Source organism: Octopus bimaculoides, chromosome 8 (genome assembly GCF_046866305.1).
Source record: "Octopus bimaculoides isolate indiv1 chromosome 8, ASM4686630v1, whole genome shotgun sequence".
In the NCBI taxonomy this organism is placed as follows: Eukaryota; Metazoa; Mollusca; class Cephalopoda; order Octopoda; family Octopodidae; genus Octopus; species Octopus bimaculoides.
Window position 1 is genome coordinate 76,417,189 of NC_142935.1, and position 14,913 is coordinate 76,432,101.

The window sequence follows — 14,913 nt, forward strand, 5'->3', positions numbered from 1 at the left end:
AATTAATCTTATCTGCTTAGCAAGAGGATCAGAGAATACTCATTGTCATAAATATAATAGTTAATGCCAGGTTTAAAAATCATGCAATAGTTAAGTCTAATGGGCTTCATAATTTAGTTTACATGTGATGTATTAGAGTGTTGAATTTTGATTTGATTTTACTTCTAAATTTTTTTTTGGGGGGGGGGGGGGGTGACATTCCTATACAAAGATATACTGCCATTGACTACTTTTTCAATTTTGTTCCTTATGTATAAGAGGTACCAGATGTAATGTGCAAGAGAGAAAGCTAAGCTGGTATGGGCATATGATTGTGTATGGATGAAGACAGCTGCATAAAGAAGTGCCAATCTCTAATTGTGGAAGAAGTAGACCCAGGAGGGCATGGGATCATCATCATCATCATCATCATCATTTAACGTCCATTATCCATGCTGGCATGGGTTGGACGGTTTGACCAAGGCTGGTGAGATGGAAGGCTGCACCAGACTCCAGTCTGATTTGGCATGATTTTCTATGGCTGGATGCCTTTCTTAAGGCCAATCACTCCAAGAGTATAATGGGTACTTTTACATGCCACCAGCATGGATGCCATTTGCATGACACCAGTATCTGCCACAACTGATAGGCCTCCTTTTCAAGCACGACAAAATGCCAAAGGTCTTGTTCATTGCCTCTGTGAGGCCCAACACTCAAAAGAAACTCAGCCACTTTGCCTCCATGGGGCCCAACATAGTGAACAACCAATTATCAAAGTTTATGATGTGTGGAAAGAGACGCTGTGAGACCTCTGACAACAGGCTGCTGTCCACTTTCACAGAATCAACCAGAGCAAACAAGACTGAGTGCTCTGAGAATAAAATAATAATAATAATAATAATAATAATAATAATAATAAATGCTCTGAAGAAATATCAGGCAGTGGCTCCCATGGCTTCTGATCTTAACTGATTGGAAGTGCTCACATGCACATGTTTTTTCTTGGTGTAAGATGGACTACGGCAAGTATTTTGTTCAATATCACAGATTTGCTTGTCAGTTGCTTAATCTTAACCAGCATGTCCTTTAGTGTCTGACAATATATGCATGTTTGATCATGAGCAAGAGTAGTGAGAAGAGCATCACAGCTAGGTATTGGGAGGAATTGTTTGGAGTTTGCATGATTCACCTTGGAAACAAGGGTGTTTCATTCATCATCCTTAAACAACCTTTATTTTGGGATCTTTTGAGTGGGACTATTATTATTTAATGCCATAAGGTGGTAAGCTGGCAGAATCATTTACATATTGGACAAAATGCTTTGCAGCAATTCGTCCGTCTTTGCATTCTGGGTTCAAATTCTGTTATAGTCAACTTTTGCCTTTCATCTTTTTGGGAGCGATAAAATAAGTACCAGTCATTCACTGAACTTGATATAATTAACTAGTGCCCTCAATACAAATTTTCAGGCTTTATGCATATAGTAGAAAAAATTATCATTTAACGTCATTCCTGGAGTTATTCATTTCTATATTAAATATTAATATAATAATAAACTTACCTGGTCCCCAAAAGTGCTACAAAAGAAAAAAAAATTCCTGAATATATATTAAAATGATTTTAAGTGGTAGAAACAATTCAAAACTTCTTGAGAAACTGATAGTCAAAGATGATGACTACTTAAATATGAAATAATTAATAGGAGTCTAATAAAAGCATTTTATACATGTATGGATAGCACAAATAATCATATTTATAAATTAAAAAATAAAAATAAAGATATTTTGAATATATGTTATATCAAAACAGTCTTTGAAAACGTTCTAAGAAATTTTCTAAGCATACTGAAGAAAAGAAAAAGCAATATCTATAAGATAGCAAGGAATGTTCAATTTCTTGCTATCTTATAGATATTGCTTTTTCTTTCACTAAACTTATAAATAACAATGAATATCATCAGTTTAGTAGACACAAATTATGAAGCTACATGCTGCCATTGAACAAACTATTCAAAAAGATGAGTAACTGGATTATTATATCCCCACAGAAAACAAAACAATAAAGTTGAGAAAATGATATAACACAACTCTTTATTCAGCCACCTCCCTGACACTTTTTCACCTGACATGTATCATGCTATTTTTTTGACAACTTCTCTCCCACATTTTAATTCCTCTCACATCATATATCTCCTATACTACTCATACCATTGCACACTAGTTGTCTTCTCTCCTTTTGTCTCCCTGCATCTACCCCTCAATATCATCCCACATTTTTTTATAATTTGTAATTTTGCAACTTGAGATATTTATATCTTGTCTCTCTCCAAAGGGGCATCTGAAACATTAGACTTCACATCATGAAATATATCCAACTGTTTGAATTATTTGTATTAACTTTTTGCCAACACAGAACAGTCAGGACATTTGTCTCTCAGTTACGTATATGCAATGAACTTTATTTGACTGTTTTATTATTTCACTAATTTTTCTTTAGCCAACCTTTGCTATTGATTACAAGGATAATCCAATATAAAGTCACAAACCTTTAAACTGTAAGGTCTTCCCTTCATTCTCATCACTTTCCCTCCTCCTTTACTCACTCTGTCCCTTTCCTTTCTTTTTCTTTCTTTCTCACCCCTCCCTAATTCTTCAATCCCTCTGCTCCCTACTTCTCTCCTCTCCTTCCATGTGACCAGTGTTCTGCCAAGCTTGACGTTTCCTTCTTGATTCAACTACCATCCGTATAAGATTCTTTCCCATGACTTATATCTCTTATTTTCCTACCGTAAGGCTTCACTTCTACACACACTGGTTTAATTTAATTCATCCTTAGTCGAAAGACACCTGTTGTTAATGTCCTGTTGTTTGCATTTGTAATTGTGTACTATTTTTCCATTTTTTTCGTCCTTGTTTTCGTATACATTTGCTTGCTTTCTTCCAAATAATCTAGTGTTCTTAACTTAGATTTTCTTAGGGCTGGCCAGACTGGAGCAGTCTCAAGTGTAACTGGCCAAAACTGCAACAACGATCTGGAACACGACTGATGACAGAAAGCTCCAAATGACCTGTCCTTGTCTTTTCCTGTCTTTTTTTGTATCGCCTAACTGCCCAGATGTTTTGTTGTCGCCTGTTACATCCTTGTTCCATTTTTTGATTTGTTTATATATAATATAGGGGGCAGTGAATAAACTGTCATCTAAATTACGCAAAAATGAAAATAACACTGACATCTCATTTTAAGAGATATATTGACCAAAATTACATAAAAATATCTTGAAATACTAAAGAGTAAATTGACTCAATAAAATCACCATTGGCTTCAACCATGGCCTCCACACGACTTCAGAATCTCCTGCAACTCTTCTGGATGGTCTCCTTGTTTAAGTTGGTGAATGCTGCCATAATCCTTGCTTTCAGTTCATCCTTGGTGTCACAAGAAGTTTTGTTGGTCTCTCACCCAACTGTGCCCCACACATAATAATCAAGGGGGTTGCAGTCTGGGGAGTTAGGTGGCCAGATGTTAGGGGTGCTGTGGTTAAAGAAATTGTATGGCAGCCATGACTGGGTTCTCCTGCTTGTGTGGCATGGTGCAGAGTTTTGTTGTCAGACATAGGGTCTTTCAGCATCCACCCTCTTGACCCAGAGCAGCACTACCTCCACCAGGCACTGGATGTAGGCCTCTGTGTTGTGTCTAAATCCATGTGGGGAGATGAATGAAGGCATAACGTCGCCATCACTAGTGATCACTCCAAACACCATGATGTTGACTGGATGCTTGATTTTTATCACTTTCAGATTGCACTGTCCTCAGATTGACACCAGAACACTCTGAAATGTTCATATTGGAGCTTCCAGCATCACTGCCCAGAGTACAGCATGTCATTTCCAAATTTCTAGCAGAGTGAAATGCATCATAGTGGTGTTTTCCTCACAGACGTTGCCCAACTGACCCTACTAAACTGTGTAGTTGACAAAATCAAAAACAAACAATGCGCAGGCACAAAATTAAAAATATACAATGGCAAATAATTTACTCACTGCACCCTGTGTGTATATATATATATATATATATATATATATATATATATATATATAAGGATAAGATCATTATTTAAAATACTGATCCTATCAGGTGGCCAGCATGGGAATAAAAACCTCAAAAGGTAATAATTATTATTAAAATTATAATTAAGAGGATCTAGGAGATACCACCATGCTTGAAATAACAGCCAAAACTTGACTCTAAAACCACATTAAATGATCATACAGCACCAGGAGAGAACACAAAAAGACAAAATAAACTAGTTTCTTAGGCTGTCCAGACTGGAGCAGTCTCGAACATAACTGGTCGAAACTGCAACAACTGCCCCAAGAAACTAGTTTATATTGTCTTTTTGTCTTCTCTCCTGGTGCTCTATGAACATTTAATGTGGTTTTAGAGTCAAGTTTTGGCTGCTGTTTCAAGCATTGTGGTATCTCTTAGATACCCTTAATTATAATAGAGAGAGAGAGAGAGAGAGAGAGAGAGAGAGAGTACCCAATCCTTTATTTGGTGGCCAATGAGGAAACTAAGGATAGATGAATGGTTAGTGAGAGCTGTACAAGCTATGTACAGGGATGCTGTCAGTAGGGTGAGGGTTGGCAACGAGTATAGTGAAGAATTCTGGGTAGGAGTAGGGGTCCACCAAGGATCAGTCCTCAGCCCCCTCTTATTCATCATAGTCCTCCAGACAATAACAGAGGAATTCAAGACAGGATGCCTCTGGGAGCTTCTCTATGTTGATGACCTTGCTCTAAATGCTGAGTCACTATCAGAACTAGAGGAGAAGTTTCAGGTGTGGAAGCAAGGATTAGAATCGAAGGGCCTTAGAGTCAACCTAGCTAAAACCAAAGTCTTAATAAGTAGGAAAGGCAGACAAATGACAAATCCCTTCAGGTAGATGGCCCTGCTCGATCTGTAGAAAAGGTGTAGGCAGAAACTCCATAAGATGTACCTATTGTAAGCTATGGACACATAAGAGGTGCAGCAATATCAAAGGAAGGCTAACTGGAAAGATAGTTTTTGTATGTGGCAAATACTCAGGAGCAATAAACACTGAAAATGTGCAGAAAACAACTTCTGTCACATGTCAGGGGGAAAAACTAGAAGTAGTTGATAGCTCCCATTACCTGGGTGACCAAGTCAGCAGTGGGGGTGGATGCTCTGAGAGTGTAGCTGCTAGAATAAGAATAGCCTGGACAAAGTCCAGAGAGTCCCTACCTCTGCTGGTAACAAAGGGCCTCTCACTCAGAGTAAAATGTAGACAGTATGACGCATGTGTATGAACAGTCATGCTACATGGCAGTGAAACATGGGCCGTGACTGCTAAGGACATGCGTAAGCTTGCAAGGAATGAAGCCAGTGTGCTCCGCTGGATGAGTAATGTCAGCGTGCATACACAACAGAGTGTAAGCACCCTAAGAAAAAAGTTGGACATAAGAAGCATCAGATGTGGTGTGCAAGAGAGACGACTGTGCTGGTATAGTCATGTGTTGCATATGGATGAGGACAGCTGTGTGAAAAAGTGTCACACCCAAGCAGTAGAGGAAGGAGTAGATCCAAAAGGACCTAGGATGAGGTGGTGAAGCACGACCTTCGAACACTGGGCCTCAAGAAGGTGATAACAAGTGACTGAGACTTTGGAGATATGATGTGCTTGAGAAGACCCAGCAAGCCAAGTGAGACTGTAACTGTGGCCTATGCCAGTGCAGCATAACCAGCCCATTTAAGAGTACCCTTCAATCATTGAGCAATAAACTGCGCTTGCAAAGACCTGTTGAGTCAAGTGAAGTCATTGTTGTGGCTGATGCCAGTACCACCTGATTGGCACCCATGCCGGTGGCACATACAAAGTACCAATTTGTGTGTGGTCATTGCCAGTGCCACCTGACTGGTCCTGTGCCAGTGGCACATAAAAAGCACCATTCGAGCATGGTCGTTACCAGTCCCACCTGACTGGCTTCCATGCTGGTGGCACATAAGAAGCACCATTCAAATGTGGTCAATGCCAGTACCACCTGACTGGCCTTCGTGCCAGTGGCATGTAAAAAGCACCACTACACTTTCAGAGTGGTTGGCGTGAGGAAGGGCATCCAGCTGTAGAAACTTTGCCAGATCAGATTGTAGCCTGGTTCAGCTTTCTGGCTTGCCAGCCCTCAGTCAAAGTATCCAAAGCATGGAAAGCAGACATTAAATGACAATGATGATGATGAAATAGAAAATTTCTATTTGTAAATCTCTCAATGAGAGATATTCAGTAACAATATTCTAGGGTAAAGATTATTTGCCAACATAATGTGTTGTCCTGGTTTAGGACGAATGTTACCGTTATTTAGCCCCAGGAAACATCATCTGGTGACCAGGACTGCCACATTATGTTGGCAAATAATCTTTACTCTATATAACATATATATTACATATGTATTCTTTTACTTGTTTCAGTCATTTGACTGCAGCCATGCTGGAGCACCACCTATAGTCAAACAAATCGACCCCATGATTCATTTTTTGTAAGCCTAGTACTTATTCTATCTGTCTCTTTTGCCAAACTGCTAAGTTACAGGGATGTAAACACACCAGCATCGGTTGTCAAGCGATGGTGGGGTCAAACACAGACACACAAATACATACCTATATATATAAATACACACACACACACACATAATGGGCTTCTTTCAGTTTCCGTCCATCAAATCCACTCACAAGGCTTTGGTTAGCCCAAGGTACCACACAGTGGGATTGAACCCAGAGCCATGTGGTTGGAGAGCAAGCTTCTTACCACACAACTTATTTATAAGCTTAAAGCTTATAAGCAATCATCAAACACTGACTAAGGTAAATAGTCTAATATTGGGACACATAAGCCATCAATGGAAAAAAGTCGGGTTTGCCATACACATGGGACTCACACCAACACCTCTATGTATTTGTGGTCAAGGGCTTATATGCCCCAATATTACACAGTTTACCTTACTCAATGCACGATGATCGCTTATAAGCTTTAAGCTTATAAATATTATTATTATTATTATTATTATTAGTTACAGGAATGTAAAATTCAGCACCATTTACCAAATAATCGCAGAAAACACACATGGAAAAGTTGTTTACAAAAAAACAACATTATGAAAATATAGTCCTTAAATCTGACAGAAAAACCCAGGATGTACATTAGCGTAATGGTTAGCATGCTTGTCGCGAATACATAGAGGTGTGAGTTCAAGTCCCATGTGTATGGCAAACCCTACTCTTTTCCGTCAAGGGCTTATATACCCCAATATTAGACTATTTACCTTAGTCAATACATGGTGATCACTTAAAAATATTATCAATAATATTAATGTGCCAACTTTTTGTTTTTATACATACCTGTTGTGTGTATCACAGTTACTTCAAAGGAAGAAGTAAGTGGCAAAGTGGGAGAGAGGAAATGAGAGAGAGTGAGAGAGAGTGAGTGGTGACAGCGTTCGTTGTGTGGTTTTAAACATCAGTATTTTCAGAGTAGAGTGATACATACATCGCAAGAAAAGGAGATACATAGACCAAAAGAAAAGCAGATACATATATCTAAAGAAAGATAGATACATAGATACATACACACATTGTTAAATTAAAAGCGGGAGAGAGGAGGGACACAGACGAAGTGAGAGAAGTGAGAGACAGTAGACACATAGATCGAAAGAAAAGTTGATACATAGATACATAGATTGTTAAATGAAAGACAAATAACTACAGCAAATATTGAATGTCACTTTCACTTTTCATTACCACATGAGGATAAAATTAACTCACAAGTGGCTGAGTACTCCACAAACATGCATACTGTTAATGTAGGTCTCAGCCTCACACAGAATATGACAAGGCTGGCCCCTTTCAATTACAGCTACAACTCATTTTGGCCAGTTGAGTGGACTGGAGCAAGATAAGCCTTCAAGTGGTTGGAAGAAAACAAAAAAAAGATCCTATATAGGGGCAGGAGAATCTTTCAAGTTGTTAGGGTCACTATGGGTGTTAATCCGGTCCTAACAGTGGCATTTGTGGGTCTCACAGATCTGGAGGCCAGTAAACACTGATGTACAGGCTGTTGTTATGAAACTGAGTGTGAGTCGAGGGTAAAATCACTACACAATGGAATAGCAATTATTTCATCTCCGCTTTCACTGCTTATACTAAACACATGACATTTTTGCCTTACAATATAGAACATTTCCTTTTCTTTCACTCTATTTAAAAAATGGCAGTCTGTTGCTTATGATAATGTCCTGTTTATCTCATCAATGGAACAGTCTGCTTGTAATATTAACGTGCAAGTGGCTGAGTACTCCACAGACATGCACCACCATAACATAGTTGTGAGGGAGATACAGCCTCACACAGAATGTGACAATGCTGGCCCCTTTGAATTACAGCTACAACCATTTTTGAAAGCTGAGTGGACTGCAGCAAGGTGAAGTAGAGTACCTTGCTCAAGAATACTATGTGCCACCAGGAATCATACTCATGACTTTACGATCATGAGCCAAGTACCCCTAACCACTGAGCCATGCACCTTCACTCTTTTAACTGTAGGAAAAAGGAGTGAAGCGATAGAGACAGAGAAAGGAAAGCATCAGTCATTTGAAATGACAATTAGACTGAAATATGATCGATCTTTTCTAGCTTCTTTACTTTTAATAATGAAGAAGAGGGAAAGACATTTAGTAATGACTAGAGGAAAAGTCTTGCAGGTGTTTATGTTTTCATTCTGGGAGGTCTAGAATGATCGAGTGTTAGTTCTCTTTTCTTTCCCCCATTCCCGGTACTTATTCGCTTTCTTTTATAGTTCTTTATGTCTTTGAGTTGGGGGGAAGGATCATATTGTTTTTTTGGGGCATGTTTAACATTTTCCCTACAAACAAGCCCCACTTCCTTCCATTTTTTTTTCATACAAAAACTAATTATAGCTTTGGGCTGACCAAAGCCTTGAGTGGACTTGGTAGATGGAAACTGAAAAAACCCCCATCATATATATATATATATATATATATATATATATATATATGTATGTATGTATGTATGTATGTATGTATGTATGTATGTATGTACGTATGTATTTATGCATATGTGTTTGTGTCAGTATGTCTCCCCACCACCATCGATTGACAACTGATGTTGGTGTGTTTGCATCTCCGTAACTTAGCTCATACAATAAGCACCAGGCTTACAGGGAATAAGTCCAGTGGGCGATTTCTTCAACTAAAGGGCGGTGCTCTAGCATGGCCACCATCAAATGACTGAAACAAGTAAAAGAATAAAAGAATACTAGAAGAACGTTCCATACCACTAAACCAAGAAGGTTTTTTGAATATGTACGATGTATTTTAAGGCTAAATTGTAAGTCTGTTTTCATTTGCATAGCCAAGATATTTTGGTTGGATTATATAGTTATTGGTTTTACACATCTTTCTATATTCTGTAACTGTCGCAATATAGAAACATTTCCCATGGCACCAGCACACAATTTACAGATGCTTACATCTTTTGTGTTTTCCATGAAGTTTTCGCAGGTCCAGCTAGTTACTATTATTTACATAAGTGTAAAATTCAGCACCATTTACCAAATAATTGCATATATATATATAGTAACTGTCCTTTTAAGTGGTCCTTTTGTTCATTTGGCAGACCTGGTGGGGGTGGGGGCATAAGCAGAGATGATTGTTGCTGTGCTATTCTGCAAAACTAGTCTAGGCTTAAGTACCCTATCACATACTCTGACTACTTCAATCACTTTATTTACCCATTTCTCAGCTATAAGTATGTTAACAACTCCTAGCCCATCACTGTTGCCCTCCCAGAAGAGTTTATACATATGCCTTTTACCAATGAGGAACCTGGCTGAAGCTCCCCTTCCACTGAACTTCTTGGATGCAGCACACAACACATCTCCTTTCAAGCATATCAACAATATCACTAGACCTATCTTTCAATTTGCCTACACTGACAGTACCAAATCTGAGGGAATGTATGGGGAGGCAGGAGATAACATGGGGAGGAGGAACTGTGGCTATCAGCATCTGAAAAGAAGGTTGTAATGAGCATTTGCCAACAGACACATCATAGCAGTTGTCCTCACATTTAATCCACCATCATTCATGTTACACTTGCTACCTCCATTGGATGTGTGGGTGCTATATCAGCACTACTTACAGCAGTGTTTGTACAGATACCAGTAAATATATATGTTGGTTAACTGATTAATTATTATCACTGCCATTGGTTGTGGATACCATATACTGGCAGTAGTATAAAGCAGTGTTAATATAAATGCACCGGGAACATCCAATGCCAAGTTCTAATAAACTGCAATAGTGATACATATGTAGGAACTAAATATTTATGCTGGTGCTTACCTTAATTTTCACTACATAATATACATATATAATTATTCACAAGGAAATTGGAGCAAGCAAGTTATTTTATTACATAAATTTACAATTGTTTCTTTGACATTTGATCTCAATAGTATTGCAATATTATTATATAATATATGCAACTATAGATTCTTGAGATATCAATATACTGATACAATCGATCATTGACTCTTATGTTATGTATAAAATCCATTGGTTTCTGTATCTTGAATTATCAACAATTTATATCTATAGCCAGTAGGTGTGTTTATATGATTAAATTTGCATATCACAAGAAAAATAAGTAAATAAATAAATCACAATTCAAATAGGATGCAAAAGAGAGGTAAAAAAGAGCAACTCAGTAGATAATAATGTTTTGTCACCAGAAGATATATAAATCATTTGACTTGCTAATACTCAGTGTTTTCTTTAATCATTTTCTTTTAAAAAAAGAGAGAGGAAAAGAAAAAAACATCTATTTCATCAGCTATTTAGAAACTGTAGACATAGTTCTGTACCATTATCACAATGTGGTGTAGGTGTATGTGTGTGAGAGAGGGAGGCAGCTATCTAAATACATGTTAACACAGAGGCCAAATGTCAACCCCCACTAAATACAGAAACCACACACCCAGATAAACGACAAAGATAAGTTTATTAATGTATTAAAGGGCATGCCTTACTTACTAAGGAGAGGAAGAAAAAAGAGGTAAACAGAAATTTTGTTTACTTATTTTAACAAAGTTATCATCATCATTTAACATCTGCTTTCCATGCTGGCATGGGTTAGATGGTTTAACTGAAACTGGTAAGCTGTAGGGCTACACCAGGTTCAAATCTCATCTTGTATGGTTTCAACACCAACCACTCCACAAGTGTAATGGGTGCTTTTTATGTGCCAGTTACGTAACGCCAGCATCAGCCGGCTGACAGGTCTTCTCAAGCATGGTATGTCGCCAAAGGTCTTGGTCACTTATCATTGCCTCCATGAGGCCCAATGTTCGAAAGGTGCTTTTTACGTGCCAGTTATGTGACACCAGCATCAGCCACGACTATGATTTCACTTGGCTTCACAAGTCTTCTCAAGTCAAGTACAAAATCAGGTTCAAAATAAAGAATGACTTTACTTGTGCATCTAAAAACTTAATTTACATTATAACTTGTTTGGGATGTAAACAGAACTATTTAGGACAAATAGGAATGACATTAAGACAAAAAACAACACTGCATAGTGAACAACTTTGCTTCTTAAGATACAAATACTGCTCAGCAAACACATATATAGATGTGCTAGGAATTTTCAACCTAACTTTAAAATATTCCCTTTATAGCAATGTAGTAGAACAACTTCTGAACAACAGCAGATAAATAAAGAGACTACATTCATAGAAAAATATCGACTATGCCTAAATATGAACATCAGTTTTATTCAATCAATTCAATCTGATTAATTCTATTTTATTTATATATAACTAATCTACATATAATTAATTCACTTTACCTTCACAAAATAGGGGAAATATTGATAATTGAAATTATCAGCCAAGAAAATAGTGTTGCTGTAGGTCAAATTGACCTTGGCAACATGCGAAACAAGCAACAAGGCACATTTAGCAACATCTGAGCTATGCCATAAGGTACTTACTTAGGACAATCTACTGAAAATAAAAGATCCTTATAAACAAGAGCAGTCTTTTCTCAATGATCACTAGATTGCAAAATTTTGGCAAACAAAAGAGAAATTAAGAACAAATAAGACTGATTTTCTTTAAAGTAAGTTTGAAATTCTTCTTAAAAAATTAGGTTGTAAAAACAAAAAGGAGGAGAAGCATTTCTATAGAGTTTCTAAAAATCATAAGGAACTATCACGAAAAACAATAGCGTAGGTTTTGTTTGTTTGTTTTTTTTAATACCACAAATATATTACAATATATTTAGTCTTTTTGAGGTGGTGTTAGCAGTGAGTTGACTATGCTTTAACTGAAGAGATTTAATAGGGTTGAAACATGCCAAGGCTTTTCACTCCGCTACTGCATATCTCAAATTAATTTTGGTCAATTAAAAGTATGAGAGTTCCTTCCCATGTCCCTTTTGAGAATAGCTTTCGTTAATCCTAATTTGTAACATGTGCTTCCCTATATTTTCATTATAAAGAAAGCAGTCTTGTGAAATTTTCCATTATTAAAGCATATTTAGCTTACTCAATATTTCAACCATACAAATTCAATTAAAAACATTTTATATTTCAAAAATCACAATCCCACAACTATGTCTTTAAAAAGACTGATTCAGATCTAAGTCATATAATGCTTTGAAAATAAATTTACTTGTTAAATTAGCTGATTTGCTTAATTAATAGTACATCATTACATTTTCTGTACTGTTTTTCTTCTAATCTTGCAACAATTTTCCTTAACTACATATCTCACTTTAAGTTCTGACTTTTCAATATCTGACCAACTCTTTCTCAAAGTAGCCAGTAACAAATCTGATTAGTTGTCCTAAGCACCAGTAACCATAATAATATCCTTGTTTTAGTAATAATTCTTCAAGCAAAGTCTCCTACCTGTAATATGAATAACTTTCCTTGCTTGCTAAATATTATGATGTATACAAACTTCTGTTGCAATAAATGGTGAAATATTAAACTGACTCAAAAATTCTTTGTGAAAACATTCTGAAACTATGCATAACTATCAATAATCTAAGTCTTTGATGAAAAAAAAGCTCAGAGAAAATTTCTAATAACTTATGAATAATAACAAGTATGTTTATAATTTTCAAAATAGGGCTGCATATCATAAGTTTTCAGATATACCCAAAACATTTATCCTGAAAAATTAAAATTAAATATACAGTGGCAATAGATAACATAATAATTGAGGATGATGTTCTAGTACATCACATTTCTTTTATAGTGTTTTACATAGAAATAAAATGACAAGAGTAATGTAGAAGTGTAATATCAATAAATGTTAACACAAACAATAAAGATATTCCCCAGAATACTGTGTAATAAGTATTTTATAAGATGTTCAAAGAATTAGGTTAATTGATCAAAACAGTGGAAAATACGCACAATACTGAAGAGTTTTAAATGACAGCATATGAAATCAACTAATCTCCCTCAAAGTACCTCATAAATATCCAAAAATGGTACTGACATGTCAAATCTCCAGACAGTATGCTTACAACAAAGAATGGATACTTGTAGCTTGATTACCATTTAAAAAGTATTAAAATCAGGTTAACAGAAATATTTTATTAAAATATTGAAAATACTCACAGTACTGTTGACCATTTAACAACATCATATGAAAAAGAAAATAAAGGAAATTATCAAACAAATATTGATAGAATTTAGCATTGTTGAGAAATTTTTAGCAAAGAATGGACTCTCTACCAGTGGCATGCAAAGAAGTTGAACCACTCCCATACTACCCACTTCAGAAAAATTCTTAGCATTAAGTGGCAAGAAAAAATTCTTACCACAGAAGTACTTCTTTCATGCTGAACTGTCCAGCATCGACACAATCTTGGTGCAGTCACATCTGCACAGGACAGGTCGTGTAGTTTGCATGCCAGATCACTGGCTCCTAAAGAAACTTTTGAGTCTGATAAATGTTTCTGAGGAGGCTAAAAAATATGCTGCAAAGATGAGTAGCATTCTAGTATTAATTATTCTACTACATTAGAATATAATAATTGTTTCCGTTAAGATGGTTAAGATATATAAATAAATATAACTTCTGTAGTGGAAGATTATAACATAGCACAGAATTTTGTCAGTGAACAGGTTGCAGTCTCAAAGCGACAAAAATATTTTGGCAAATTAAATTTAAATGTTGAAGTGAATCTAATGGTTTTTGTATGTTTCTTAAATGGCTTATTAACACCTTCCGTGCTGCAATTGTATAGTAAAATTGTTTCTTTAATATTGTTTTCAGTACATTACTCATACTGAGTAATTAACATGTGCAACTGTTGGTCCATAGATCAACTTGTGTGTGTGTGTGTGTGTGTGTGTGTGTGTGTGTGTGTGTGCGCGCACACACACACACACACACACACACACACACACAGACTGCGGCCATGCTGGGGCACCACCTTGAAGGGTTTTAGCCAAACAAATCGACCCCAGGACTTATTTCTTAAGCCTAATACTTATTCTACTGGTCTCTTTTGCTGAACTATTAAGTTACAGGAATGTAAACACAGCAACACCAGTTGTCAAGTGGGGGACAAACACACACACAAAGATATACATACATAGACACACACACACACATACAACCGGCATCCTTCAGTTTCCATCTACCAAATCCGTTCATAAAGCTTTGATCGGCCCAAGGCTATAGAAGATACTTGCCCAAGGTACCATGCAGTGGCACTGAACCCAGAGCCATGTAGTTGGGAAGCTAGCTTCTTACCACACAGCTACGCCTGCACCTACATATATTTTGGACAACACCTGAGCACACATATTACAACCTTCATATCT

The 14,913-nt window shown here is 36.8% G+C and overlaps 1 protein-coding gene across 5 annotated transcripts in view; it reads right to left on the reverse strand.

The window, feature by feature from the left end:
* Positions 1-14,913, reverse strand: part of LOC106871809 (putative mitochondrial pyruvate carrier 1) — a 70,444-nt gene that overhangs the window by 35,886 nt on the left and 19,645 nt on the right. For 2 of the 5 annotated variants that reach the window (XM_014918458.3, XM_014918457.3), the window contains one exon: positions 1,541-1,556. In XM_014918458.3, coding sequence (XP_014773944.1) covers positions 1,541-1,556 — 16 coding nt within the window. Of the gene's footprint in view, positions 1-1,540; positions 1,563-13,548; positions 13,678-14,913 lie in introns of those variants that run through there. The other 3 variants (XM_052970173.2, XM_052970174.2, XM_089356673.1) reach the window with 3 other exon arrangements.